Source organism: Panthera uncia, chromosome C2 (assembly GCF_023721935.1).
Source record: "Panthera uncia isolate 11264 chromosome C2, Puncia_PCG_1.0, whole genome shotgun sequence".
NCBI lineage: Eukaryota > Metazoa > Chordata > Mammalia > Carnivora > Felidae > Panthera > Panthera uncia.
Window position 1 is genome coordinate 133452164 of NC_064810.1, and position 25120 is coordinate 133477283.

The following is a 25120-nucleotide window of genomic DNA, read 5'->3' on the forward strand; positions in this document are numbered from 1 at the left end:
AAATGAGGCATCGTTGTCCCGAAAAAGGTAAAGTGAAATTCGTAACAGTTAAGGCTTTCCTTGGGTCCTCTCATCCTATATATATATTCTCCTGACATAATTTTATTGGACCCATATGGGCTATGGTGTTCACAAATTCAGGCTTTTTTAAAGACGTCTACACTGCCATTTGAATTTGTCATTTAGGAAATTGTTCTCACTCTGTTTTCTCTGCCATCTGCCATCCACAACCCAGTGTACTCTGACAGGAGTGGAAAATTCCAGGTCAGTGAGTAGGTGGGAGAGAGGAGGAGGACAGCTAAGATTACCCAGAGCCTGAGCTCTGGTCTCCTTTTATATCAGGAGCAAACAGTCCCTCTGTAGACTCTGAAGGCAATGCGAAGTGGTTGGCTAAAGAACTCAGCAACGATGTTATACCTCAGGAGAGCAATGTTGCCCAAAATCCAGAGAAAGAAGTAGGGAGCGAGAAAAAAAAGAAGGAAGGGGATGGGAGAGGAAGGGAAGAAAAGGGGGAAGGGAAAGGAGAAGAATAAGGAAGAAAAAGGAGACAAAGAGAGAGAAAGCCAGGCAGCCCTTTAGGAGGACTCTTTCACCGGAGGTCTGTTTACATTCTTCTGAGATCCCAATTATCGAGCTTCCTCCAAGACCTGATATTAAGGCGAGATTTTACAAAATGCATTCTATACAAAATGCCTACACAAAGCAAAAGAGCCTCCCACACACTCAGCAGCAGCCCCAGCATGCTACTTTAAGAATTATATACGTCAGATTTGCTAGGAGTAAAAGGAAAAGTGAATGATAACTTCCAAACTGACCTGGATATTGCCATTCTTGAGTCAAACTTTCATAGCAGATGGAATGATTCGGCCTGAGAGTTATATATATGCTTCACCGGTGTGAAAATGATAACCGGTGACAGAGAGGCAAAATACCTTTGGAAACTGGAAAATTATGGAAGTTGGGGTTTTATTTTTTTAACTACTTAAATTAGAAGTATTTGCCTATGCTGAAATGAGACTTTGAAATTATGGTGACTCGGATATAGACTGGGACTTTCCAACAACACTGAGAATGCTACAATTAATCCAGTAATTCATTTTATTGATGATGTACAATCAGGATGCTAAACGGTCTGAACATATCACTTCTCTTACTTTAAGTGCTCTACACACATTATAATTAAGCAAAGCAAAGTTAAAATCATACACGTAATTAAGGAAGGCAGTGTTAAAATAAATGAAATAGAATTGTTCTCAGTGCTCAGTTTAATCTCGATGAAAGACCATTACATACTTTTACAGACGGTAGGGCCTTCCACACACCGAGCCCATAAGTATATTAACTGAGCCTGAAATTGGTGTTTAATTTCTTTGACTTGGAGCAGAATCACTTCTCTTCTTTGCTGAGTGTTTATCATAAATAGAGGGCTCTTCTTCCAAACAAAATATTTGACCTCAGAGCCACTGTGCTCCTACAGAAGAACGGATCTCAATTTGGAATTTACCAAGAGCCATTCAACAGTAAGTTATTAGGTAATGCACATTTTTCTTAGGATAGTTTTGACCTGTTGGAAAACGTTTCATTTTTGAAAACTTGGGGAGAATATACACTTGCCTACATTTGTATGGAGCAGGAACTGACTAAATATTTCTTGAATTTCTTTCATCAAGAAGTCATTCCCACTAACAACCACTCTTAAATATTTACGAGGTTGCTGGAAAACCTTGCCTGAGTCTTTCCCCCCATATTTTACGCCACGGAGCATGTTGAAAATTCATGATTATGCTTTTCACTATCATGGGGAAAAAGAACATAAATTGAGCACCCGTTTTTCACACAAAATATTAGGCACTTTAAAAAATATAGATTTATACTTAATATAATTTTATATTTAAATAATAATAAATGTCATATTTATATTTATATAATATATATATTAACTCTTTAAATCTCAAAAAAGCCCTATGAATAAGGGACAACTATGCCCATTTATATATAAGGGAACTGCATCCACGTATGGGAATTATGTATCTTCCCAAGTTCACAATTAGGAAGTGCCAAAGTCAGGTTTCATATCCCGATGTGTTTGATTCCGAAGTCCATATTCTCTCTACAACATTATATTCCTCCTGTATGTAGACCCTAAGTTTAACCCTATTCTAGTAACTGTTCCAAAATATTGAGGGTTTCCTTATTATTACCAGCTGTCTTTATAGACATGGTGATCCTATCTTTCATAGAGAAATGATGATATATAACCTAAAAGAATTTTAATTCCAATGTTAGATTAGATCGAAATTAGTATGCCAGTGATCCATACATTCTGACAAATGTAGAGGAAAGGAAGAATTTTATTTGGGGCTATCCTGAAATAGGATGGAGATTCAGGAAGATAGATGCAGTAATATGTTGGTGTTTTTGCATAAATGTATCCATTTTGATGTAAGAAACTTTAACAGAGCTCCTTGGACATTGAGATTTTGGTACAGGGACACTTCGAGAGCTCCTAATAAACAAACTACTAGATTTGTAGTCTTTTTTTTTTTTAACCAAAAACTGCTGGGCTGAAATCTGAATATCTGAGACTTGATCTGCCCATAAATGTAACTATACCCAGCCCTCACGTCTTCCAATGTCACAGCCCCAGGCGGGTCGAAGACCTTCTTGGACTATCTGATGGCATCTGCAGGGGCCATTCCAGTTCTGTTTGGCTGATGACTATTTAGTGCAAATTCCTGTCCTGAATTTTCTGATTTTAAGATTTCTGACCACTCCCTACATTGGGCAACTCCTAGAAATCCCTTTTTTTCTGGTAGAAGACCCATCTCCAATCCCCTCCAACTGTTGAATTCGTGTGAACCAAGTTTTCTATCTTATTATAATCGGGTGGTTACTGGACGGTTCAGTAAGAAATTGGGGATTAACGAAACCACACTGAGATATCACCTCACACCAGAGTGGCTAAAATGAACAAATCAGGAGACTATAGATGCTGGAGAGGATGTGGAGAAACGGGAACCCTCTTGCACTGTTGGGAATGCAAACTGGTGCAGCTGCTCTGGAAAACAGTGTGGAGGTTCCTCAAAAAACTAAAAATAGATCTACCCTATGACCCAGCAATAGCATTGCTAGGAATTTACCCAAGGGATACAGGAGTGCTGATGCATAGGGGCACTTGTACCCCAATGTTTATAGCAGCACTCTCAACAATGGCCAAATTATGGAAAGAGCCTAAATGTCCATCAACTGATGAATGGATAAAGAAATTGTGGTTTATATACACAGTGGAATACTACGTGGCAATGAGAAAGAACGAAATATGGCCCTTTGTAGCAACGTGGATGGAACTGGAGAGTGCGATGCTAAGTGAAATAAGTCATACAGAGAAAGACAGATACCATATATTTTCACTCTTATGTGGATCCTGAGAAACTTAACAGAAGACCTTGGGGGAGGGGAAGGAAAAAAAAAGTTAGGGAGGGAGGGAGCCAAACCATAAGAGACTCTTAAAAACGGAGAATAAACTAAAGGTTGATGGGAGGGAGAGGAGGGTGGGTGATGGGTATTGAGGAGGGCACCTGTTGGGATGAGCACTGGGTGTTGTATGGAAACCAATGTGAGAATAAATTTCATATTTAAAAAAAAAAGAAATTGGGGATTAAATATAATCTGACTGAGAAAGCTCATCAAAACAGGAGTCCTATGTATATGTACCACCTGGTTCTTCTCAGGATGGCAACATAACACTAGGCAGAATACCAGTTTTCCTCTGTGAATGTATTTGTTTCTTTAATGGTCTCAGATTTTTTTGATATCTCCCTTAAAATTTAACCACGGAGTAACCACAGAGCCAAAGTGGGGTTGGTGATTGGAGCCATATTAATCTCAGCTTCAGATTGCTCAGAAAATCCTCAGTTACATTTCTAACCACTTTCTCCATACCTTTATTAATAAAAATGTGTCATATTTAATATCATAAAACTAATTTTAAGTGATGGCTTAGGGGAAAAGACTAGGGCTAACCACTTAGACTAATTTTGAAAATGTATTTGTTATTATGATAACCACTGAGCTATAACTTTATAGTTTATTTTATGAAATTATATTAAAATTATTTTATCATGGTTATTAAACTATACCTGTTAAAAATGTAGATGCGAAAAGTACAAAATAAAAGTTTGTCCTGGCCAGAATGGCAGGTAACGGATTAAGTGTGGGTCAGTTTTGCCTATTACTGAGGATTTTTGGAAGATATTTTTATTCTGATTGATTTTAACTCTGATCAAAATGACTACGTTAGGATGCAGTCTATGGCGAAGTGGCTGTACCAAAACGCTTGTACCAAAACAGCTGTATCAACATGGCCACATAAACATACTCTGCTGAATTCAGGATCTATAAACTGTAAATTTAGACTTAAGGGGTGAGCCCCTCCATCATAGTTCTCTCCCATTGTATGCTGTGTTGTCTTCTCTAGCCTTGATGCACGCCTTGGTGTTTGGAAACGTGACCGCGATCATACAGAGGATGTATTCCAGATGGTCCCTCTATCACACTAGAACTAAGGATCTGAAGGACTTTATACGAGTCCATCACCTGCCCCAGCAGCTCAAGCAGAGGATGCTCGAATATTTCCAAACAACCTGGTCAGTCAACAATGGAATAGATTCAAATGAGGTAATGTTCATTTCTCATGCTGAGGTTTTCAGGCAGAAAGCACATATTCTTGGGTAAAAGCAAGGTGCTCAAATTCAGGTCTTGGAAGTGAAGTACACATCTACCAACTTCCTCATCCCTATTTTTTAATCCCTCGTGAAACTCCGTCTATCTTCTTTCATCTGCTTTGGCTTATGTTTTCATTATGCCACTTTGGATTGACCAATGTTTTATGTTAATTTGCTATTCTGGTCAATTGGATTGCCTAACTTTCATCCTCATTGGCCCTCTTCGGAGGAACCAATTCTTATGACTACTAAACGGTGTCATCTCGGAATTGAGATTACCCAAGTTAATGTGTGCCTTTAAAACCAACAAAGTAAAACCGAAAATATCTTCCAGCACACATGTTATCTGTAGACTCCCAGGAATACTCCAGACCACCACTGTAAGAAAAGTATCCTATAAATCAAACAAACATGCTACAACCGCTCCCTCCCAATCAAGCTAGTAATCCATACTTGTAAGTAATTATTTGGTTTCTTTTCTCTTCGTGTGATCATAATCTAGAGGAAACACCAGTGGGCCCAAATTCCATATCTTCTGTCCCGAGTAGGAGTCTTTGTGAGAAGCATGTCACAGTATGCCATACGTTTTCGTTCCAGAATCTTATTAATGTATTCTACTTCCCCGGCCTTATTATCAGCTAATTTTTAATTAGCACCTAACTGGGGTCACAGTCACTAAAAAAAAATCTCTCCAGGACTATCACATACATATAGTTCCTCTTCTATACTCTTATTGGTCAAACAGTGGGAAGAACACCCCCTTGTCTTGCAGAGTAAATCAATTAGACTAGACTTACCCCAACTTGATTTCTTCTTTCATCTTGACAGCTTTTGAAAGACTTTCCAGATGAGCTGCGTTCTGACATCACTATGCATTTGAACAAGGAGATCTTACAGTTGTCCCTTTTTGAGTGTGCCAGCCGGGGCTGCCTCAGGTCTCTGTCTCTACACATCAAAACTTCTTTCTGTGCTCCGGGGGAGTATCTGCTGCGTCAAGGAGATGCTTTGCAGGCCATCTACTTTGTATGCTCAGGCTCCATGGAAGTTCTTAAAGACAGCATGGTGCTGGCTATTCTTGGTACGTCGGAGTTGAAAAGCTTTGTGAAATTTTACCCTAGAGCATAAGTTAAAAAGAAAAAAAGTGGGGAGGGGGGTACTGCTATTGTAAGAAAATTCTGGATGAATATATGGAATCAGGCAAATTTGAATGGATTTAATTTGCCAACTATGTATTATTATTGTTCTGCCACATACTGAGTTTCCACATTCAACATATCATTTCATTCTTGTTAAAAATCCAGCAGTATTGGGGCGCCTGGGTGGCTCAGTCAGTGGAGCGTCACTCTCTTTGCCCCTCCTCTGCTCACATAGGCGTGCTCACTCTCTATCTGGATTCATAGTGCTGGATTAAAAACAAATCCAGGGGCACCTGGGTGGCTCAGTCGTTTAAGTGTCTGACTTTGGCTCAGGCTACGATCTCACAGTTAGTGAGATTGAGCCCCAGAGCAGGCTCTTTGCGGTCAGGGCAGAGCCCGCTTCAGATCCTTCGTCTCCCTCTCTCACTCTCTACCCCTCGCCCACTTTCTCTTGCGCTCTCTCTCCCCAAAATAAATAAACGTGAAAAAGATTTGTTTAAATCCAGCAGATGAATATTAACCCTATTTTACAAATGACTAAATAGTATGTTCACTTAATTTGTCCCAAATAACATAAGAAAATGAACACAGTTCTTTCTGATTCCTAAAGCCAGATTATTAGTCATGATGCCTGCTGCCTCTTAGTGAAATAGCTGGTCAATTTTAAAGGGGCATTTTTGTATTTTTGTGGAGAACAAAGTTAGAGAAGAACATGAAAATGGCTCCATCTGTGCTAGAAATAACACAAAAGTGATTATGCACTGAAGATAAGCTCTCATTGCAGTCACTAACCCAATATTGTCAAGGTGGCCATAGGCCTCTTTTTTATTTTTTTTAACTTCCTCAAAGAAAATTCACAAGACAGTTTGTGAAGATTTTGTACCACAAAACTGACTCCCAACTTTTAAGACCTAATTGGTGTTCATTGAAATATAAAGGTCAGCTGACAAAAGGTGTCACGTAGAGTGAATATAGAAAAATTCCTACCCACAATTTTATGTGTACTTCTTTTGAAATCACTCGTTTTTTGTTTATTCAAATATTTATTGGGGCTTACGAACGTATCAGGTTGTGATCTAAATATATTTTGAACACCAATGTAGTACGCCACTGTTTAGAATTTGTGTTCATAAAAAGGGGCTAATTTATATTTAATATATTCAAGAACTAAGATTTAGAAACAGCCTAACCGTTTATAACATATTTTTACATATCGGGTCTTGCTTAAGCCTTCCTAACACAAAGAGACAGATAAGAGTGGTGTTTTCTGTTTTTTCCAAAGTCAAAGCTAACCTAGGTTTTTTGACTCTATCTCCGGTGCTCTTTTCCATGTCTAAGCAATGCCTATTTTTCTATCTCATCCCTATAAGCCTGCTATCACTGGATTCTAGTTTGTAAGCTTCAAGACAGGTTATACTTTGGAAAAGGAAAGGAGAACTAAAATTTAGAGACTCCCTAATATGAGCCGGGTGTTTTATATCCATTATCCAATTTAAATCCTACTGCCCCGTTAGGTTGGTGTGATTATCTCCAATTAAAGGTGAAGAGTGGAGGCTAGGGAATAGTGAAATAAACAGGTGCTTCCCATTGCTTCATGTTTACTCAGTCGGCCTCCTACCAGGGAAAAGGTAGGGCTTGCCTTTCAGAGCTTTGGCTCAACTCTTGACTCACCCTCTTATGTTTTTCTCCTGAACAGAAAAGTACTGACAGAAGAGCGACTGGGTTTATTTTCAACTTGGCCAGTTCATCATCAGTGTTAGAGTGAGGCTCTCTGTGCTTGTGTGTTTTTAAGAAGAGACTTAACATTCCTGCTCACTTCTCAACTCTGTGAAGTTAAAGGCCAATCATTCTATTATTTCATGGCGCTACATTACAATTGATCATTATTTCTGAATTTGCTTCAAAAACTTAACTTTAATCATAGCATACCTTTCCATGGGCTTTCTTAGGACTATGTAAGTTTTGTAGCCTGCCTATTGACATAGCCTGCTTTTAAAAGGGCATATAGTTATTTTTCCAGAACTATATGGCTTCATATGCTTGTAAGCCAAAATAATGCATGATGTTTAAATACATATGATGTGGTTTTTCCCCATAATTGTGCTGAATTTTTACATTTGGTAACTAGCAACGATACTAGGAATATGAAGGCAACCGCCATAACATTAGAACATAATAGGTACAAATGTGATGGCTTCTAGGTAATTAGCATTGTTTGTAATACATAATTCAACTGGATTTTCTTATTTAAAACATTCTACTCACAGCTGAAAGATTTAATCCGTTGCCTTTTGCTCTTGGCCTCGATTTCCTCCATAAATTATGATTTTCATGATTAGCATTTTCACATATTCGTTTCCACAACATCAAAAATGATTTAAGTGCAAATTGCCACATGACCATTCTAAATACTCCTGTGTGGTATTGGGACTAAACCGAAACAAGGATAACGAATTATTAATATTTTATCCCTGTGATTAACATTATTTCAGTGGAGATTGAGTATTTTACTTTCCCTGTGGTAATGTTGTCTTATAGGGCCAATTAAAATCAATACTGACTTTGATACACTTAAGCACATGGCTTCACATTTGATCTGTAGATATTTAATACATGTTCACTCTGCCAACAAAATGAATTAATATATAATGCTGTAGCGAGGAAGTATCACCAAACAGCTGTCAAGCCATAACTTATTCAAGCACCTCAGTTGTCCAATCAATACATGAAGGCATTTCTTAATCTGATGCCTGGGGAGGCAGTTGACATAGAGGCAAGGATTTGTTATGGGGGTAGAAATTGTTTGCTTTGCACACCTTCATTTCATGTCCTGGTAATTGTGTTTTTCCACCAATTTCTTCATTGTTGTTTAAAAGAAAATGACAAAGCACTGATAAATGTGTTCTTCACGGATGGTGTTAGTCTGCCTAATTATAATTAAACATGTTATTGCTCTAACCTGGACAGTTTGCAGATGCATCTCATCAGCTACCCCCACCCCCTGTGGAAGAATAACTGGCTAGCAAATATCAATAATAGAATTCTGAAAAATGGAAGTAGTAAGGGACCATAGAGATCTTGCTCTTCTTTTAGAAATAAGGATACCAGGACTTAGAGTAATTAGGAAACTTAGATGTAGGTCCTAATGCATGATAGTGAGAAATTCATAAGACCGTACAATCAGCAAGGATGCAAACCATGTTGTAATTTACCAGTGCTCATCTTGCCAGGGCTCAACAGTGTCCACAACACATGTCAGTGTTTCATAAATATTCACTCAATGAATAAATAAACTGGAATTCTTTCTAGGATGCCAAGTTTGGCAAGATGTTGGTGGTGTTTTATAGCTGGGGTCATTGTGGCTTAAATAGCCATGCTACAGTCACCCTAGGTAGGAAAGTATGATAACTCTAAAGTCATTGTAGGGGTTTCTGGGTGGCTCAGTCAGTGAAGCGTCTTTGTCTCAGGTCACGCTCTCGCGGTTCGCGAGCTCGAGCCCCGTGTCAGGCTCTGTGCCGACAGCTCAGAGCCCGGAGCCTGCTTCGGATTCTGTGTATCCCTCTCTCTCTTTCCCTTTCCCACTAGCACTCTATCTCTCTCTCTCAAAAATAAATAAACATTTTTCAAAAATGTTTAAATAAATAAAGTCACTCCAAACAGCAGTTGCTTCACAGAAAAATGTAAATCTTCTTTGTGGCAAGACACTGCATCGTGATAAATTCTCCTGAGATATACAAATTTCGAAATTTGCTGTATTCAGAGCATCTGGGCTATATATTTACATCTGTGCCCAACTTTGAGTTTTTGAGCACTAATTTAGATTTCTAATAAAATATGTAAGAAACAGAATTTCCAAGGTTAGCGTTATTGGTCACAACATTTAAATCCAACTTGACTTCTCTAGCACCATGTGGCTGTTTACTCCCTTAGCATCTGTAAGTATAGATTTTAGCCCTGTTTTTTCTTTGGCCAACTAGGCTCAATTTCAAAGTTTAAATTTAATGTTAATTCAAAGATAATATTTAGATGTAATCCAATAATTTCCAGATGTTCAATTTTTATCTGTTACATATTTATGAACATTTCAGGTGTTCATGGTTAATTTGGCATGTTTCTTTTCCTGTGAAATTCAATAAAACAGAATTTTATTGAAGTCTGATACAAGTCAGAGGCTTTGCTTCCTGAAATGCTGGGCACGATAAAGGAATGAAAATGTAGAAGTTAAAAACTTAATTGAATGGAGGACAGGGCAATTTGTTGTATACCATTCCAAAGATACTATTTGCTTCGTGGTTTTCCTGTCGATCAGTTGTTGGTTGTTGATTCCCTCTGAAATGGAGCAGGAGGCCATTAAAAAAATAATGAAATTTAAAGCCCATGCAGAAGGACAAAGCAAAGAAACTCCTACGTTGTAGCCGTGAATCTAATGCCAGTATCCTCTGTGAACTTAGGTCATATTATTTCAGCATTTAACCTAAGTTTGTGTGAGAACTGAATGGATTTTCTTTCATGTTTCTCACAGGGATGCTGATAATGGCTGTGTCTAAAATCTGAAGCTGTAATCAGGGTTTTTTTGTTAGCTCTTTACATTTATGCTCACCTTCCTGCTAAGCGAAACTGATTCAAATCAGTTGAAAGATTTTAAAGATTCAAATACATTGGCCAATATTATCTAATCGTAAACTCAAGGAAGCCAGCTAGTTCCAGGCAGGTGAATCCAGCCAAAGACTGATAGGCTGAGGTATTACACGCAGAGCATCAGGGGTGCTCGGTGTGGGGTGGGCACAGGCCACCAAATGGTGATACGTCTCTCTCCCTGTAGTGGCACAAGCGAAAAGCTCATAGCTTTTATTTACTCGCTTTCTTTTTTGATGGGAAAATTGGGCTTTCACACTGTCACAGAGCATTAGAACTGCAGCTTATGTTTTACATTTTTATGTAGTAGATTTCACCGTCCATGACGCGCAATACTTGATGTCTGCCTCCCAGTTCTGAGCAGAGGGAGGCAGGGCACGCTCACCTTCCTCGCCCTCCTGTATTGTAGACATGTTTAGAGGTAGATGAAACAAACTGAGTATGTTAGAAAGCTGATGATGAATCCCACCTTACTGTGTTAGAATGAAAATTAGTAGTAATACACGTTTGATGGTCTCGTTTCGAGCCTTTTTGCACTCAAAAAAATCAGAGCCATTATTATGTCCCTTGAAGAGTTGAGGCAACTGTGACACAGATGTCAACTTCTCTGTCTAAAGTCATTTATGGGATGCTGAGGGACTGTCTAGAGCCCATCTGTGACCTAACAGTTCCTAACTCTGGCTCTCCTAGCCCTTACCCCCTAGACTACTGTTCTCTCTGGGAACAGTTTTGCCCGCCAGGGGACATTTGGCAATATCTGAAGGTGTTTTGGGTTGTCACCACTGGGGGTCGGGGACATGAGCTGCTGCTAAACATTCTACTGTGCAGAAAACCCCCCACCACAAAGAATTACCAGGCCCCGAATCTCAACACCGCGGAGATGGAGGTTTCTTTTTCCCTTGTGGTGTCATCTCAGCCAAGTGATGCCTATAAGTCAGATGAGGTCGCCAGTCTCAGCTTGCTTTTCTTTAAAATTAACCTGTCTCTCTTTTCACTGTTTCAAGGGAAAGGAGACTTAATTGGAGCAAATCTATCAATTAAGGACCAAGTGATCAAGACCAACGCAGATGTGAAGGCTTTAACCTACTGTGATCTTCAGTGCATCATCCTCAAAGGACTCTTTGAAGTGCTAGACCTTTACCCAGAATATGCTCACAAATTCGTGGAAGATATTCAGCATGACCTCACATACAACCTTCGAGAAGGTCACGAGAGTGATGTAAGTCTCACTTCTAATTAGTGCCAAGACCTAAAACATGGGGCCTGGAGATCATTTATAACAGTAAAAAGCATATGTCATGACTTCACTTGTACAAGTCTCTGAATGAATAAGGTATGATTATTCGACCACTAGTCGAACAATGAAATAATTAGCCAGAAGTCAAGCCTGCAGTTTGTTATCAATGCTCTAGGAAAGTATTATTTGTAGATGACCTCCCTTAATTCAGCGTCTTTCCTGTTTATTTTCACGTGCTTCTAACTAGAATCCGTTTCAGTGATACATAAGATTTAGCTACCGATGTGTGATTTCTCCCGAATGTCAAGATTCAGCTAGAAAAATGGCTCAGGGTTTGCTATGTCAGTAATTGTTTACCGTTCCACTTGCTTGTTACGGAGTTTGCTCAAAAATAATCTTTTTGTTAACCAGTACCCAAAACAGTCTATCTTAAAATGACTAAATATGCATAAAAGGATTCAAGCCAAAGATTGTCACGCTGAAAGCATAATGAGTATTTTATGAAATTATGTATTTGCTGCATGTTTCAGTTTATACAAACAGCTTTCCTAACAAAATAGGTACTATGCTACATCCTGTGATTAAGCTGATCACGAACATGACTTCATTAGATGTGTCAGAGACACAAATGATTTAATAGGAATGATTATTGAAAGGCAAGCCAGGGCATGCATAGCATTCTGTAACAACAAAGGCTTAATCTGTTGCCTTGAGTTTTGTCCCAGATATTTGCAATACTCCTTTTTTTTTTCCCCGAGGAACTATTGTTTTGACTAACCCATATTGTGCAGGCATTTTGTTAGGCATTAATATTCCTCACTTTGGAGACAGAGAAAGGATACAAATTGTATATTACTTCATCTTGGTTGAGGATCTCAAATGACAGTCAATATGTAGATGGCACACCATTCCGAAGTTCAAGATTAACCAGTTTTAAATGTGTGCTTCTCTCTGTTAACGGTAGCCAACAGCAAAGGAGGTATCAATATTTGGGGGGAACTTATTTGTGCTCTGCACTCTGCCTAGATAAAGCCTCTCATTTAGTGCTTGCGGTGACTTTTTAAGGTAAGTATCCATCAATTTTTATGGAGCAGAAAACAGATTCAGAATGGCTAAGTAACATGTTTATAATCTCATGGACTTGTAGGGACAGAGCCTGAGCACAGATATCTGTCACTCTAAAATCTATACACTAACTGTTGGTTATATTGTCTCTTACTGAAGACACTTCCATATCTTCCAATTCAACAGATGGACTTTTAAAACAACAGGTGTCTTTTTTAGTCGCTACGACAGCCTAATGTGACAACTATTTTTGAAAAGTGGAGGTGTGCTAGAGGAAGCAATTGAAGAGGAAAGAAGAAATGAGGGCAGAGAGTAATAGCCAACATGCCTCAGCATAGTAAAGTAGAAAATATTGGATCTCAACCCCTGCCTTCCTTTTATTTGATTCCTTTTTAAAGATCCATATACCATATCTTTGATTGAATTTTTTATCCTTTTTTTCCCTACTTTCTGGAACGGTAATCATAGGGATTTTTGAACTCCAATACCTGAATTGCCTTTGGGATTATTTTCATGCACTGTTCTTTCTCTTGCGTTGTTTTGTTTCGTTGTGGTCATTCGGTTCCTTCTTTTTAGCAGATGACATACTTTTGTTTGAATGTAGGTGTCACTTATGAAAACTGTTTCTGCTATTTTCCTCCAAACAGGCTTAGGTTTTCTTCTCGCAGGCAGATCAAGGTCCAGCCAACCACTCCCATTCTGTCCAGAGCTCCTCTTCGGCTTTGTTAGGTTGCTCTGTTTCAGCTTCACCCAACCTCCCGGGCTCTAAGACATGGTTTTTCCGGGATCTCAACGAAAAGCCTTAGATGTTTACCAGCGCCTCCCCAGGTGGGGCTTGAACTCCACCCTCCCTCTCCTCCGGACTGTGTGGTGGCCGAGACCTCTACTCTGCCATTAACCTCCCGGTTGCTGTTTTGTCCTGAGTCTCCTGGAGCGCTGCCCTGTGCAGGCTCACGTTAGGCTCATGCCTCCAGGGCCACACTGAGGCAGTTACCTATTCTCTGGGATTTCACACCTCAAATCCCAGGTGGTTTGTTCACCTGAACTCCATCCTCTGTCTCCTTAGCCAGTAAGACCGCTCCTTTCTATTCTACTCTCTTCCACCTCACAATGAAATAGCAAATTCCCTCAAGAAGATACTTGGGTAAATGCAGAGCATGCACCTGTGTGTTCCTCTTTTCTCAGGGACCACAACCCTTCAAGTCTTCCCTCAGCAGATTGTTCTCCAGTGCTTTCAAACAGTTGTTTTGTGTATTTTGTCCAGCTTTACTTTTTACTAGAGGGTTAGTTCAATATAAGCTATTTCGTTAAGTCATAAGTATTGCTTCTTTTCAGAGGGTCCCTTATCAGCTGAATTTTAAAGGCAAAGGGAAGCTGAAGCTTACCTCCAAAACCTTTATTGCTTTGTTTTTCCTAATCATTTATCACTCAAAACTTCCCTCTGTCTGTCTGTCTGTCTCTCTCTCTCTGTATAGATTTTGGGATGCTATGCCTTCTGAAGGCTAGTTAAATTTGGACCACCCTTCCCCATAATTCCATACCCTGGGGAAAAGTCTTCTGCTCTTTCTAAAGATACTACAACTTCTAGGCGAGTTCGTATTCTGATGGTAACCCAAGATTATGGATTCTTGCTTTGCTTTGCAACTCTGCTGTCAGACCAGTGTGAAACCCAGCCCCTTTCCTTACATGTTCACACAGATAAAAATATCGAATCCCACAGGATTTTTAGTGGGTTGAAGCCTCTGTGGAAGGTTGACCAGTGGGTTGTAGAGGAAGGAACATTTGCAGAAGGGAAATGCAAACGATATAAATGTAATGTGTCTATATATCCTTCGGCCCTTTCTTGCTGCTGTCATCACTCTTGCTCTCTCTTCATCTCCAGATTCCCCATTATTGCTGATCCATATTAGTTTAACTCCCACTCTTTGGTTGTCTGTCACCTTTCTGATTTTGCCTTCTGGATTCACCTTTTGCCCCTGTACCTACTACCCTGTTAGGTGACATGGAACATCTGGGTAAAGAGAAGACTGATGGTCCACCCATTTTGAAATAAAGGCCATAAAAGCATTTTAAGAAATAGTCAAAATTTAGAAGGGGTATGGATGCAAGATATAACTCCTAGAACTATGATAAATGATGTAACTTTCAAATGACCGCTCATCCAGTTCTCATAGTAAAATTAATTGAAATCTGTAAAATACACTGAGTTTGTGAAAAGTCTAACTAGCATGGTTTGGACCTAATTATGCATTTTATGCACCCAGTGTTTTCTATATTTGCCTTATTTATATCTCCTGGAAGGCTCCAATATGGACAGAGATTAATTTAGTTATTCCTGTCTATGCAGATTATGAGAAATTTGCTTCACTGCTTCTCATGGTAAACTCTATAAAATTGATTTTAGCACAGACTCAGGTATTGTTGGTTGTGAAATTTAGTGCCTTAATATAAGAATTTTGAATTTGTGATGAAATGACAGACGTGTATCTAAAATATGTGCTTTCAAAAATTACTCATGCTAATGCACCGAAAATCAGGGCTCGATGGCTACATATAAAATACCTAAGTGCTTCTCACATGGTCCACATGAACTTGGTGGTGGCGTTGTGGTTGTGGAGCAACAAACCGCAATGGTTGTTGAAAAAGGATGATACCTTCTTACTGAGGGGCTCGTCGGTGATGAAACCTATTACATTTTCAGTGTGTTTTTTCCTCAGTTTTTCATTATTGTCATGCATAAAAAAATGAAGTCTCTTCCTTCAGGCTTCCTGCCTCATTAGGAAGGGGTATTTCCCCAGTTTCTTGAGGGTCAGTGACCTTGAGGTGAAGGTCTTCGAATGCCCATCTCCGATCCAGCACAACAGGTTAGCCCAGAGTTCAGAGAAGGCTCCCGAGGCGGAGACAAGGGAGCCCGTGAGGAGCATGTACTTTCAGCAGCCTCTTTCCACTCTGATGGGATCATACGTGGGTGGTTTGAGGTGCTGACCTATCATAGCTGCCTCAAGCCTCAACATTATAACATCCTAGTTCCCCACAACTGACATATACTCTCTGTATAGACCAAGAACCATGCTTAAAGAGTGTAGTTATAAAACTGAATACTTCAAAGTCTCAAGTGACCCTCAAGTGAAACAAATGCATATATAATCATAATTTGCTTCAGAAGTTCCAGAGTGGTCATAGGCAATAGTTAAGACATATATAATTAAACATAATGGAATGGAATAAACAAAATGGAATGAATTTAAGTGAAAAGTTTCCTGCTGATGGAAGGGTCAACTTTCCATCCCTGGGGGTTGCGGGCATGTGTGTGTGTGTGTGTGTGTGTGTGTGTAGGTATGGTAGGTGCGGAAGGATATCTGACCATGATAAATGAGAAGCAATATAATGAATGCTTCTCTTGCCTCTGTTCTTACTTCCTCACCACTCTCTCACCTCAAGGCCGCAGAAGCAATCTTCTCAAATTATAAATTGGATCATGTCGGTCCATTGCTTAAAATATTTCAATGGATCCTCATGGACTATTAAGAAAATCCAGGCTCCCCACCATAACTTTGAAGATTCTAGGCATTCCAGCACTTGCCTGCCTTTCAGATTCATCCGATGGCATCTTGTGTCCAGCCTTACGCCCCAGCAAACTGGCCTGTTTTTCCTTCCTTTCATGTGCCAGGCTCCTGCCTGCCTCTTGGGGCCTTTACATTTGTTCTTTCTTCCTGCAGTGGTATTCCTCTTGCCTTACCTGACCGACCACCTGCTCTGGAGTTTGCTTCTCCAGGTTATCCTCTGGCACAGAATCTTGTTTATCATTTTCATAGCAGTTAGCAAGATCTTAAGTTATTTTAATATGTATATTTTCTTGTTCATGTTCACTTCTTCCTACTAGAATGTCTACTTTATGCAGGCGTTGTTTTATTCTATATCTCCAGTGCCTAAGTCAGAGCCTAATGTGGAATTAACATTTAATATATATTCAATGACTGAATGCATGAACGTCAAAAAGTTTACTTTGCGATCTGGAACTTCTGTGAAATTTTGAGAAAATGAATAAAGTCCTAAAAGCATCAACCAAGTAGCCAGTAAATGGAATTTAAAATGAAAAGTTAAGAGGGGCGCCTGGCTGGCTCAGTCTGTAGACCATATGACTCGATCTCAGGGCCACGAGTTCAAGCCCCACATTGGGCCTCGAGCTTACTTAAAAAATAAAACGGAACAAAAAGTTAAGGGAATTCAGAATTGTATTTCTAAGAAGTTACAAAGCCAAAGGAAGTATCAATAGTAAGATTTAAAAGAACAAATTGAAAGAATAGGTAAATTGGAAATGGAATTTTTCGCTTCCCCTAAGTTCAAAGCAAGAGATTTTCAAAAGCCGTAGGAAAAATTGAAGCCAAATAACAAGGAAAAACAAAACCCTTGCAGTATAGGTAATGTAATCCTCCAGGTGGGGTTTGGGATAGTAAGTTGTATTTAAATGAAAAAGGATCTGCCTTCAAATCTAAGCTAACACGGGCATTTTCTGTACAAATAGGTGGACTGTTACAACACTAATACCCCCAGAAAGTAGAGAATCAATACTTTTAACCATTAAATCACTCTGGACTGTTATTCAGCTCACATATATTGCCCGGGGAATGAAGCTACAAACTTTTTGAGTGAAATAAATTTCCACGTGGAAAATGCCAGGGTCTAGTAAAGCAGCTCATCTATTTTATGAAATGCTTCATCAAAATCTAACACGTGGATCTGTTGCACTTCATGGGAAACTGTGATGTAGAGGGTCTCTGATGTGTGTGGTGGAATCTGGTCAAGTAAAGCTCATGTTCCTTAGCATTAGTTTCAATGGCATCTGAATGTGAATTTATATTTCCATCTGGGTCTGGACCCCACGTCTTTCATCTGCCAAGGTGAATCTTTATTTTGTTTAAAGTTCTCAGAAGACAGCCCCTGTCTTAAATACAAATAACACTGGAAAAAGCATCTAATTCCCAAGCATTATTGAGATGTGTCCACTGGACCATCTCGTATGTAATTAAGCTGTACTGCATCCAGGAGGTTTGACTCTGTGCGTCCTCCCTTAGATACAAACAGGCCTGAATAGATCTTTCAAGTGAAGTCTGTGATTTGCCAACATCTCTTTCTTGCCGCCTATGTGACTATATTACAATTTAATTCGAGATTGTACTGAAAAAGGAGCTATTTCCAAAGGAGGGAGTTGGTTTAAATTTAGTCCCCATTTCAGACTGGAATAAGATTGGGCTGCTTGGAAGCAATTTTCTTAAAAATGATTTCCCGAATAGTAATAATTTAAAAAATCCTATCTGACAGCCCAGCTACTTAGCTCCTCGAGAGTAGCCTGTTTGTAGGTGTGCATCTGCTAGCTCAGTCTTGTGTAATAAGAGAACATAATTAATTCTGCACCTTTTTGAGATAATTGTTCTTAGAAAATTGCATAATGAAGGGCTCACGTATCATTTGATCGTGTCAGCTTTCCTTATGATCCTGGGAGCAAGACATGTTTTGTTTGTCAGTTGTGTATTTTAAAATACTCTCGGGGCGCCTGGGTGGCTCAGTCGGTTAAGGGGCCGACTTCGGCTCAGGTCATGATCTCGTGGTCCGTGAGTTCGAGCCCCGCATTGGGCTCTGTGCTGACAGCTCAGAGCCTGGAGCCTGTCTCAGATTCTGTGTCTCCCTCTCTCTCACCCTCCCCCGTTCATGCTCTCTCTCTGTCTCAAAAATAAATAAACGTTAAAAATTAAAAAAAATTTAAAATAAATAAATAAATAAATAAAATAAAATACTCTCCCAACAAAAAATATCTTGTAGCCAAGTGTGTTACCCAGCATACACTTTCATGGCGCTTAAGATATGGTGTCAGATATGCCAGGAAAAGCTCGGTAAATAATGGCCTGGAAGTTTTACTTGCATCCAGTATGTTTTCTGTGTTCTGAAACTCTTCTCATACCATTCTCCCAATGGATTCAGAAGTTTTGGTGGCAAACATATTACCTTGATGGAAACGATTGTGTTTTGGGTGGTATCCCCAGAGCCCAGCATTGTGTTTATGTTCATGGCTTTCAGTAAATGAAGGCTGCTGTTGAACTTACGGCACTTAGTGAACACCTTACTTGCTAAAAGACCCGATGTCCTCTTTTTTTCTAAGTGATTACCCAGGCTCACTGCTTCGTTCCCTCCATTATTATCAGTCTTGTCCCCATCTGTTTCCCCCGAAAGATCTCAGGGTGGAATGGATGCCACGGGACTCCAAGTTTACATTCCTTTCCAACCTTGAAGTTCTCTTTCTCCTGCCTAGTCCCCTGCCTCAGAGAAATGAAAACTGAAAAAAGGGTTACTCTTACCTCTTCTCAAACCACACACTGATTCTTTTTTAAATTCTTAGTTTAGGACAGAGCTAGTGTGGGGCATTGGCAAAAGGGCCAGCCTGAGAATTCTGGTAAGTTTTAGGGCAATTAAGAATAAGGACATTGACTGTAGGCAATAAAAACTCGACTTGAATCAATCACTAGAAGCAGAGATTTATTGTAAGTATTCCAATGGGATTAAATAAAATATACATACATAGCTAATGTATGTAGCTAATGGGATTAAATAAAATATACATACATACCTGCACACACCCACCCACCCCACCCACACACACAGATGTGCACACACCTCTGGATCTCAGAAATTCTTATAATCACATTATGATTTTCTCCACATCTCTTACTTTCCTTTTCCTCTCCATTTCTTTCTCCTTCAGTCATCATGCCCTCTTTCTTTATCCAAATGGCAAGAAATGGTCACAGGTAGCAGCTCTTCAATTCGAGTGGGGAGCAGATTAAACCGGGACTCTCTTAGTTGATGCTAGATTCCTAAAAAAGAATGAGTGGTTCAGCTCATGTCAAGTGCCTACCCAGGTTTCATCAGTTATTGTGTGTGGGAGTATTTGCGTGAGGCGTCAGGGATGGAAGGAGAGCACATTGAAGTAACATGGTGTTTTCCATGGCAACCCATGGACTGAAGAGTTGAGATAAGAAGGATCCAGAAAAATGGGGGGTGGCCAGAGGTAGGTGTTGGACAAATGAAGCAAAGTCAGTGATTGTATGAACTGTGGGTAATCACATCATTATAGGTTGTACAAACATATCTCAGCAATATTTTCTTAGAAGTCAAATCTTATTTAAACGTAAATTAAAAATAAAAACAAGCAAAGAACACACAAAAGGCTTTAAAGGACCCTGAATGGGCTCTTGTTTCACCTCCTCTGGATTCTCTCCTGTGTACCCATTTGTCAATCAAACAGCATGAGGCATACCCTGCAAAGAGATCAACCACAGTTTGAGGACATCTGGGTATTTCAACTCGTGTTTGCAAGTTGAACAGTGAGCATTTAGATTTTTAAGCTCTTTGGGGGAAGCAGGGGTTAGCTGAGTTGGGAAAGTCAGAGGATAAAAAGGCCACCTGCCATCCCGTAAACAAGACAGAAAAGTGTTTCTTTCCCTACTTCCTTGGTTGCTCCCATCCTGCAGGGAGCAGCAGATGTTCAGCCTGTAATAAAACGTGTCAGATTTGCACACACACACACACACACACACACACAGAGGCAGGACTGAACTTCCGCACATTCCTTGAAAATGAAAAGTTACCTAGGCTGCATCCACCAGGAATCCTCAACCCTGCCCCACTGTTACTCAGGATCCTCCATTCCGCACTGCATTTTGAACGGTTGTCTAAGCCATCTGTGGAAGTACAGAGTCTGTGCCTGAATTCTCCGGTAGACTGTGGTCACAGAGCCCACCCGCATGACAAGGCTCTGTGACGTGAAGTTGATGTCGACACTGCTGATGGCATAATCACTCCTGTGAACCAAGTTGTAGGCTAAGCACTTTACGAACATTGCCTTACGTTACTCTCATAAAATTCTTGGACATAAGTTGCTGAGTTCATGTACTAGATAAGAAGACTAGTTAAAGATGAGAGAGGTAGAAACTGGCCCAGAGTCCTTCAGCAAGGAAGCAAGGGAGGCCAGGCACTGCAATTGCAGTCCCAAACCACCTGAAGCCTAAACCCAATGGAAACTTAGTGTAAGCTGATCCATCAAAACAAAGGATATGTTTTTCCTCTGTCCCTTAATTCTATGAGCAGTGAATGCCAGCTCTATTTATTAATGGTGGATTCATGGGAAACATGTTTCCATAGGAAAATAAGATTTACACATAAGAGAAAATGAACCACAGAACTTTTCTATAATTCTTTGAACGGTCCACTTCCTATCCGTGCATGTTCTTTCCATATGCTGTACTTTAATGAGAAAGCTTTTACAAAATAAATCATTAAAGGATTCAACCAAATTATAAGTGGAGAACTCAGTTGTATACATATAAGTTCTCTGAACCATGACTATGTTTATTTATCTTTGTAATCATTTTCCTTGTAAAACTCATGGTACAAAGTATGTGCTTGATGAATGCTTATTGGAATTTAATTCATTCACTCATATATATTTCCATATCCACAGAACAATAAAATGTTAGAATTGGAAGGGATCTTAAGTACCATCTATTAAAACTCAGTTTTTTCCTGTGATGACAAGTGACTTAAAGGGAGGGGAAAGAAAATGTATTCATTCACAGAACGAAAAATCTAGTCATTGGTTAGATATATAACTTAAGTGAATTGTATACCTAAATGTATTAGAATATTCCCTTTTGCACAAAGTAGACTCTTACTTTGGGATGAAGTCTTCCCTCAACCATTCTGAGTATGCGTTTCAAATAAGATTCAGTAAAAATATCAAAATGTATCTCATCAGGTTTTAATTTCTCTTGTCAATTGCATATTTAGTAGCACATCTTCTGACCGAGAAAAGATGTTGATGTTTTTTAAGTATGTATTATGAGCAAGGGAGTTTGTTTCCAATACCTCCTTTAATTTAAATTTTAATCTTTGCATCACCCCTGAATCCTTGCTTAACAGATGAAGGAACCGGGCGTCCAAGCAGTGCACAGCCTGAGATTACAGAATTAGTAAAAGAATCAAACAGTATAAAATTGAGTCCAATTCTGGTATTCTGAATCCCAGCCTAGTACATTTGTCCACCAAAGCACTCTACCATAAATCAAAACATAATTCTCCTAAAAAGGGTTGGTCTCCTTTAGGCACCCTGACTTACAGCAGAAGCTATCCTGAATTTCCAGAATAACATTCACTTTAATCTTCTTAACCTTAATGCTATTACTTGTCATGTCTCATCAGAAACCCCCTGTGCCTGTTTCCGGAAAGACCTCTCATGAATAAGAGAATGAGTAAGACAGCACAACTATTGTAGCTTGGCCATCCAACTTGTCCTTTCCCTTAGTATTTGTGCTGTCATGTGCTCCTAAATCCATCTATTTATTAAATAACCCCCTGGTCACCAACTAGCTCTGGGAGAATGTCTTCCCATTCAAGTACATGCTTTTCAGTCTTTTCTGCATATAATCATTCTTCATCCTTCCCTTGTTCCATGTTGGAAAGTAAATCTGAAGTTTCAGACGTGCACTATCATTTCAGATGTACAAAATAGTTTTTCAACTCTTTTCAGACTCCATTTCACTGTTGTAAGAAGTTGGACGCCTTCTGGGGTGCCTGGGTGGCTCAGTCAGTTAAGCGGCTGACTTCAGCTCAGGTCATGGTCTCATGGTCTGTGAGTTCGAGCCCCGCGTCGGGCTCTGTGCTGACGGCTCAGAGCCTGGAGCCTGTTTCGGATTCTGTGTCTCCCTCTCTCTGACCCTCCCCCGTTCATGCTCTGTCTCTGTCTCAAAAATAAATAAATGTCAAAAAAAAAATAAAAAATAAAAAAAAAAAGAAGTTGGACGCCTTCTTAGCTGGGCATCTGGGTGGCTCAGTCGATTAAGTGTCCGACTCTTGATTTGACTCAGGTCTTGATCTTCTGGTTCATGGGTTTGAGCCCCACATCACACTCTATACTGATGGAGGTGTGGAGCCTGCTTGGGATTTGCTCCCTCTCTCTGTTTTCCCCTCCCCCCACCCCACACACACATTCATTCTCTCTCTCTAAAAATAAATAAACGTTAAAAAAAAAGTTGGAGGCCTTCTTAGCAATTGAAACAAAATGTTCTCCATCCTTCCTTTATGTGCACATACACACAGTTATGGAGGAGGACTAAGAATATAGATGAAAGCAGCAATATTTTTAACATTTCTCAGTCAGTCTTCAAATATTTTACCAGTGTGTATGTTAGGATTTTTTGAAAACATAATTTTATTCTGTTTTTCTATTCAAGAATATTTGATCTCCTGCATCTTGTTAGAATAATCCTGAATGTTTTACTACAGTATATATTTCACCGTTTGGGATCTTTCAAAGATCATCCTTGGGCACGTAAGACATCTCTTCAGTTAGCCCTTTAATCCCAAACCCAAACTCGACAGATACAACATCGAGTCAGTGGGTGGTATGATTAAAACTGCTCTAAATGAGCTAAGTTGGTAGAAATTAAATTAAAATTAAAAACAAATTACAAAATCCTAGGATAAACATCTCTAATAACGCCTTTCCCATGAAGTTCCCCAAAAGGGTGTAGACAGCAGAGACGATGACATATGGTGGAGACAGTCTGCTTACACCGCGGCACAGACTGTGCTCGGCAGGCAGATCTGGAGGCCTCCGGTCTCATCAGATTGTAGGCATCTATTTGCTCACCATTTAAGCCCAGCATTCTGGGATGCCAAAAGAGTGGCGGCTTTGACTAAAGGAAACAGTAGCCAAGGAGTCAGAAATAGGAAGCAAACGAGATGCCAAGTGGGGGGGGGGGGGGGGGGGGGGGGGAGTGAAGTGCCTCAAGATTATGAATTGGAAGGCCAGCATGTGGTACTCATGGTAACTCTAGGAGGGCGGAGGGATCCGTGGAGATACCGTTCTGTGAAATGAATTGGGGTTTAAAGGATTTGGTTCCCATGTCATTGAGGAAAATGATTAAGCAAAAATTCTTCGATGAACATCTGCAAGATGCTAAGCTTTTAGTGATGTGGTAATCCCACTTATATGTTCCACCCGGAAGATTAAGTTCTTTAAAAGCAGAGCATATGGTCACCGATCTGTGTCACTGCATTTTGCCAGGATTTGTAAACAGTCCCAAGTCTGACTAGGGCTAACGCATCATGGTTATATTCCAGGTTGTACTGTTTATATATTTTTTTCTCTTATTAATCACACTTTCATCTTGATAGGACAGAGTGTTAGCATTATATTTGAGGAAAAAAGCAAAAAACCCAAACAGCATTCTGTCAAAAAGAACCCACGAATGCTAGGCATCCGACTCAATACACATAGAAGTTGCATGACTTGGAACAAGTTGCTGTCTTTCTGTGGGCCTCCAGTTCCTCATCTCTGGCCTGGATGATCACTAAGAAACCATAAGTTGAGTCAGGCTAAATGCTGTAACAAATAACGCCAAGTTTCCGTGACTTAATACGGTAAGTAGAATAAATGAGTTATGCAGTAAAGCTCATTCATATCCGTGTACAGGTGGCAGCTTCTCACTTGAGGACTCAGGCAGCCAGTCTTCCTCTATTTGGTGGCCCCATCACCACCCCCCCCCCCCAGGCCTCAGAGTCATCTGGAACTCAGAGTCTTTCACTAGGCTTTTTGTATCCAGCCAGCCAACCAGTTTAAGAAACAGAGAATAGAGGCTGCCCTTGTATGACTCAGGGGCCAGACCCACAAATGACATGGATCTCTTCTGCTCACACTCCATTGGCCAGAATGAGTCACGTGGTTCACCCTAAGTGCAAGCAGTCTGGGAAATCCCATCAAGTGGTGCGACTAACAGGATGCATAGGTCCTGGTGAACAGTTAACCGGCTGGTGAACAACTCACCAGTCTGAGTCATAGGCCCTCCTAGTATTACCTTATAATTGTTATTTTTCTTGAGAGACAGAAAGCGTAAGCAGGGAGGGGCAGAGGGATAGGGAGAGAGAGAAAATCTTAAGCAGGCCCCATGCTCAGCACAGAGCCTGATGCAGGGCTTGATCTTACAACTATGAGATCATGACCTGAGCTGAACTCAAAAGTCAGCTGATTAGCCCACTGAGCCACCCAGGCTCCCCTCCATTATTTTTTTATTCCAAATTTGTTGATAAATAGGAGGGTATTCATACCTTAAAATTTTCTTCAGTTTTTCTAAATGAATAATAATTGAAGACCTTCAGTTTACCAGTAATTCTGTGGTAATGTTACCGTGGTAATGTTTAATGTTACTTCTCCAAGGAAAAGTTAATGTTTATTTAGAAATTCTGAACAAGGGACGAGGTGGCTCAGTCAG

The 25120-nt window shown here is 39.9% G+C and overlaps 1 protein-coding gene across 1 annotated transcript in view; it reads left to right on the top strand.

Moving 5' to 3' along the window:
- KCNH8 (potassium voltage-gated channel subfamily H member 8) overlaps positions 1–25120 on the top strand; it is a 360653-nt gene that overhangs the window by 294069 nt on the left and 41464 nt on the right. The window contains exons 9-11 of the mRNA XM_049628875.1: positions 4478–4677; positions 5553–5802; positions 11500–11714. Of these exons, the coding sequence (XP_049484832.1) occupies positions 4478–4677; positions 5553–5802; positions 11500–11714 (665 nt within the window). The remainder of the gene's footprint in view (positions 1–4477; positions 4678–5552; positions 5803–11499; positions 11715–25120) is intronic.